The sequence below is a fragment of the Bison bison genome, unplaced genomic scaffold (genome assembly GCF_000754665.1).
Source record: "Bison bison bison isolate TAMUID 2011002044 unplaced genomic scaffold, Bison_UMD1.0 scf7180017864166, whole genome shotgun sequence".
NCBI lineage: Eukaryota > Metazoa > Chordata > Mammalia > Artiodactyla > Bovidae > Bison > Bison bison.
Window position 1 is genome coordinate 1,411,751 of NW_011494738.1, and position 6,186 is coordinate 1,417,936.

At 43.7% G+C, this 6,186-nt stretch overlaps 1 protein-coding gene across 3 annotated transcripts in view; it reads right to left on the reverse strand.

Annotated features, from left to right (window-relative positions):
* The window catches only part of EML6 (echinoderm microtubule associated protein like 6), a 278,316-nt gene that overhangs the window by 59,239 nt on the left and 212,891 nt on the right, over nucleotides 1-6,186 (reverse strand). For all 3 annotated transcript variants that reach the window (XM_010841676.1, XM_010841678.1, XM_010841677.1), the window contains one exon: nucleotides 852-993. In XM_010841676.1, coding sequence (XP_010839978.1) covers nucleotides 852-993 — 142 coding nt within the window. The remainder of the gene's footprint in view (nucleotides 1-851; nucleotides 994-6,186) is intronic.

A 6,186-nucleotide genomic window follows, 5' to 3' on the forward strand; every position in this document is an offset into this window, starting at 1 on the left:
CCCTGCAGGGCCACAGCTTGCTGGCTGAGCCTCTGGGCTGGACGGTTACCGCCTCCTGCCAGGCTGCCATCTCACACAGCTCTCACTCTCATCTGTTCCTCCTCTTGTCCTTTCAGGCCCAGGGCTGGCAGTGGTTACCAGCTACTACTAGTTGCATCGTCCTGCGCTAGCCCTGGTCATTTCCCAACACCCTGCCTGCCTCTTCATAGGGAGTCCAGTTTCGAGACTCTTCAAATTACCCAATTTAAATGGACCAGCTGTTGCTGGGACTCTGTTCAAGTCTTGTCCATCTCTGACACTAGAGATGTGACTGTTCATCCTGGGATCCCCAGTGTCTGATACATAGAAGCTGCTCAATAAACGTTTGCTGAATTTCTACTTCTTGGTATACCTCTTGGTTCTCGTGCATATAGGTGTTTAATACATATTTATCTGTTTCTTGCGGTTAACTATTATTTTTAAACCAAGTTTCCTTTTTCAGTAATAAAATCAGTTCCACAGACTGTTAGACATAAAGATAAACACCATTTTTTACAAGCTGATGGGTTTCAACTGACTCCTACAATTCAGATGAGAAGAGGAAGGACATATTGCCCCCAGGTGGCAAATGTCTATGCAGTGCAAGGAAATAAAGAATAGAGCTGGGCACGGACGCATCAGGCCAGCCTTCTGGAACCATCCTTCACGTGATTAGTTATATCTGGAGCAGCAAACACTAAATCCCCGTTGCCCAGCATATCTGGGAGCATATAATAGGCACACACAGTAAATATTAGCTGAATGAATGGGTGAATGAACCCAATACTTGTGGTTGTAAACACTTTTACAGGTGTGTAAGGTGACATACGCACCTTTTTTGAGTTTCCTCACTGCCAGCATACGGTGCTGGGAGGATAATTCCCAGATCCGGAGGGTTTTATCATCACTTACTGTTGCACAGATGGGCAGGAGGGGGTGAGCTGCCAGGCCCCACACTTCTCCTTCCATGTGCCCCTGTGAGGAAGGAAATGGGGCAACAAAAATCAGTTCAATGCTTCTCAGCGAGCCCTTCCCAAGAGAATCCCAAACAGGTTCAAATAGGAACACACACAGTTTGAGCTTCCTTGAGCCAAAATGATTGTACTGAATAAATTTTTCACTTGAACTTGAATCTAAAGCTGGGCCTACATGATACTAAAGCATTCATCTGAAAAGCAAAAGATGGATTCATGTTGCTAAGTTTTGTTTATATGATGCCAAACATCTTCTCATGTAGAAGCATCCTAGTGAATAATGAATTGTCCTCATTTTATCCTGTGATTTCACACTGAATAAACACAGTATGTATGTATCTCCTAGGAACACAGCTTGGTCACAAAGACACAAATTACTTTCTTCCATAAAACCATATTCTAAAAGATGTAGGTACCGCTTATCTATATCAGAGGAATTGGACAGTAATATTCTTGCTAATTAATTCCATTTCAGTTCTGTGCACAGCATTTGGCAGAGCAGAACTAGAGAGATCTAAAATTTTATTTCCAGTATCCTGAGTATAACTCAGGGTCAGCATTTGTTCACAAATTTTTCTATTCAGTGATCATAGAAAACTGAAAGGGGCTTGACAAGCATTGGACCAATTCCACATGCTAATGTCTTATCACAAACACACTTAGCTGGCTTAGAATAATAACTGAGATGAAATATATTTAATGAATGAATAATTAGGGAGAAAATGAATCTCATTCTTCTAACTTATCACTCACTAAAGCAGTGTAAGGAACAGATTAGACAAGGAACAATAAAACAGACCAGATTGTTTACTGAATTTCTGCTTTTAGTGGCTAATTATAAAAAGGCTTTGCTTAGTAAAGCAAAAAAGACGACCATACTCAGTCTTCTGAAAGGTGTTTGTAGTTGGAATGCTTTGGGGGAACAGGTGGCTCTTCAAAGAGAAATTGGATGATCCCAGTTTGACTGGGAAGCTGTTTGAGCAAAACAGTAATTTGGCAGAATATACAAAGTTCTCAATACTGCTGACATCCAAATATCTGAGAAGGGCGTAGATACTGTTTTTGAGTTTATTAGATTTGGAGCACCTTACATCCCCAGTTTTCCAGTTTTCTTCCCTTGGGAAGCCTCCCACAATGAAGGCTATGGTCTGAGGATGGGTCAGGTGTGAGCCCTCTCTTGTTCTCCCTAGACTGCATCTGCCTGAAGCTCTTTTACAGACCAAGTCCTTTTGTACACTGAAGACAGGGTTGTGGGGCTCTGAGACCCTTTCAAATCACTGCCTCATATATTGATTTAAAAGTTGTATTTCCTTAATCTAATGTGACTGTGTACTTTGATTCCTGTATAACATAGGGATGGACAGTGAGTGAGGTGGGCAGGGAGTCTCTTGAGTGGCACCAGGAAATGAGCTTGGGACCTTCCTTTCCTCCTGACCACCCTAAAGCTGATAATAACCAGCTGCACAATTGAAAGTTGATTATATTCGAAGTATATACAATGGGGATTTTCAGAACTCACCTCCTGTCACGTCTCTCTTCCCCTAAAGTAGTCTCTTAAAAAAAAAAAAAAAGGCAATCTATTCCAAGTGATGTTGACTTGCTGAGCTACTGACACTGTAAAAGTGGTTCTGAAGTCTTCCCACAGCAGGATGGCTGATGGTCTTAACCATATCGTCTCTACTGTTCCTTAAGTTTCCCTCAGGGTCCACCTCTCAGCACAGGCCTGTCAGCCCCTTCAGCAGTCCTACTCTGTCCTGGGTAGCACACAGCACAGGGCTGGTCTTGGCAGGAGCACAAGAAGCACTGATTGAACTGAACTGCTGAGTTCTACCCAGGAGGAAAAGGCAAATGATTGACTGACCAGAAGATGAAAGAGAGACGCTGAGATAAAAGGGAAAGAATGGCAGACGTGTAAAGAGAGAAGAGGGTTCTCCCAGTTCCACTGCCTCCCCAGGGTTCAGGGGGCCCGGCTGAGCACTGTTTCATGCAGTCTCTACGCTGAGATGTGTGGAGAGACAAAGAAAAGGCTCTGGTACCCGACAAAGCTTGGTACGAAGCCCAGCTCTCCAGTTCTCAAGATGTGGCTGTGGGAAGTTCACTGGGCTTTAGGCCCTTCATCTATAAAACAATTACAACCGAGCAAATCTGTTGTGGAGATGAGAGAGGAATTTTGCACAATGGTATTGCCTGACATGCAGTCAAGTGCTCAATAAATGACACTCTTGGATAACTATTAATAGAATGATAGAAACAAATACAGGAAACAATTGAAGAGAATGAAAAGGTGAAAAGACTTTGTTGTTGAGTTTAAAACATATTTAGACAAAATTAGTTCAACTATATTACTTTTGAACATGAGAAAATGTTAGAGTTTGAATCTTAAAATGCTGTTTAAATCCATAGAATAGCACAAATCTTACACACATATTTAGCAGTATGCTGCTGCTGCTGCTGCTGCTACTAAGTCACTTCAGTCATGTCCGACTCTGTGTGACCCCATAGACGGCAGCCCACAGGCTCCCCCGTCCCTGGGATTCTCCAGGCAAGAACACTGGAGTGGGTTGCCACTGCCTTCTCCAATGCGTGAAAATGAAGTCGCTCGGTCGTGCCTGACTCTTAGCGACCCCATGGACTGCAGCCTACCAGGCTCCTCCGTCCATGGGATTTTCCAGGCAAGAGTACTGGAGTGGGTTGCCATTGCCTTCTCCGATTTAGCAGTATGGCATGTAGTAAATAATTTAAAGTCTCAAACATTTGGGGATTGAAAAGAAACACTTCATTTTCAATGAAATTAAATAAATAGTCATGGCCAGAAAGGGACAGAAAGGTAAGAGCAGCTGGAGGACAAAGACGTCACCCCTTCTCAAGGTCGCACCTCAGTTCTCAACTTGGGCTGCAGCTACAGAGCTTCTGAGGTTTGTTTCTAACACAGAAAAAATTGTAAGACATGTATTCTTATTCAAGATAGCCAGGGTGGGGCCTGGGCACAGGCATTTTTAAAACCTGATGTGTGTGCAGACCTGCTCTCAGGTGTAGCAAATCAGAGGGCCCCTTTCAGTGGGATTTTGGGGGTCGGCCCTAACACAGCAAGCCTGCAGGCAGGCATCAGGTGAGGGAAGGAGGCAATTCTCCTCCACTGGACCCACGGAAGTCCCAGAGCTTAGATAAGCAGTGCAGATTCTTTCCACTCCACCTTCTGAACCCACCCCCTCGTCCCTGCCCAGGCCTCTTCCACCTCTAACTATGATCTACTCATCACCTCCAAAGACACATGTCACTCATCAGGTGACATGTGATCACTTCTTGGATCTTTAAGATACTGCTGATGCTGCGCGGGCACAGGAGGGCCTAGAGGAGCTATCCCACGTTGAAGGTCAGGAAGGGCGGCGGTGAGGAGATACCCCTCCTCCAAGGTAAGGAGCAGCTGTGAAGAGATACCCCACGCCCAAGGTAAGAGAAACCCAAGTAAGACGGTAGGTGTTGCAAGAGGGCATCAGAGGGCAAACACACTGAAACCATACTCACAGAAAACTAGTCAATCTATTCACACTAGGACCACAGCCTCGTCTAACTCAAGGAAACTAAGCCATGCCCGTGGGGCAACCCAAGATGGGCGGGTCATGGTGGAGAGATCTGACAGAATGTGGTCCACTGGAGAAGGGAGTGGCAAACCACTTCAGTATCCTTGCCTTGAAAACCCCATGAACAGTATGAAAAGGCAAAATGATAGGATACTGAAAGAGGAACTCCCCAGGTGAGTAGGGGCCCAATATGCTACTGGAGATCAGTGGAGAAATAACTCCAGAAAGAATGAAGGGATGGAGCCAAAGCAAAAAGAATACCCAGCTGTAGATGTGACTGGTGATAGAAGCAAGGTCCGATGCTGTAAAAAGCAATATTGCATAGGAACCTGGAATGTCAGGTCCATGAATCAAGGCAAATTGGAAGTGGTCAAACAAGAGATGGCAAGAGTGAATGTCGACATTCTAGGAATCAGCGAACTGAAATGGACTGGAATGGGTGAATTTAACTCAGATGACCATTATATCTACTACTGCGGGCAGGAATCCCTCAGAAGAAATGGAGTGGCCATCATGGCCAACAAGAGAGTCCGAAATGCAGTACTTGGATGCAATCTCAAAAACGACAGAATGATCTCTGTTCGTTTCCAAGGCAAACCATTCAATATCACAGTAATCCAAGTCTATGCCCCAACCAGTAATGCTGAAGAAGCTGAAGTTGAATGGTTCTATGAAGACCTACAAGACCTTTTAGAACTAACACCCAAAAAAGATGTCCTTTTCATTATAGGGGACTGGAATGCAAAAGTAGGAAGTCAAGACACACCTGGAGTAACATGCAAATTTGGCCTTGGAATACAGAATGAAGCAGGGCAAAGACTAATAGAGTTTTGCCAAGAAAATGCACTGGTCATAACAAACACCCTCTTCCAATAACACAAGAGAAGACTCTATACATGGACATCACCAAATGGTCAACACTGAAGTCAGATTGATTATATTCTTTTCAGTCAAAGCTGGAGAAGCTCTATACAGTCATCAAAAACAAAACTAGGAGCTGACTGTGGCTCAGACCATGAACTCCTTATTGCCAAATTCAGACATAAATTGAAGAAAGTAGGGAAAACCACTAGACCATTCAGGTATGACCTAAATCAAATCCCTTATGATTATACAGTGGAAGTGAGAAATAGATTTAAGGGCCTAGATCTGATAGATAGAGTGCCTGATGAACCATGGAATGAGGTTCATGATACTGTACAGGAGACAGGGATCAAGACCATCCCCATGGAAAGGAAATGCAAAAAAGCAAAATGGCTGTATGGGAGGCCTTACAAATAGCTGTGAAAAGAAGAGAAGCGAAAAGCACAGGAGAAAAGGAAAGATATAAACATCTGAATACAGAGTTCCAAAGAATAGCAAGAAGGGATAAGAAAGCCTTCTTCAGCGATAAATGCACAGAAATAGAGGAAAACAACAGAATGGGAAAGACTAGGGATCTCTTCAAGAAAATCAGAGATACCAAAGGAACATTTCATACAAAGATGGGCTCGATAAAGGACGGAAATGGTATGGACCTAACAGAAGCAGAAGATATTAAGAAGAGATGGCAAAAATACACAGAAGAACTGTACAAAAAAGATCTTCATGACCCAGATAATCACGATGGTGTG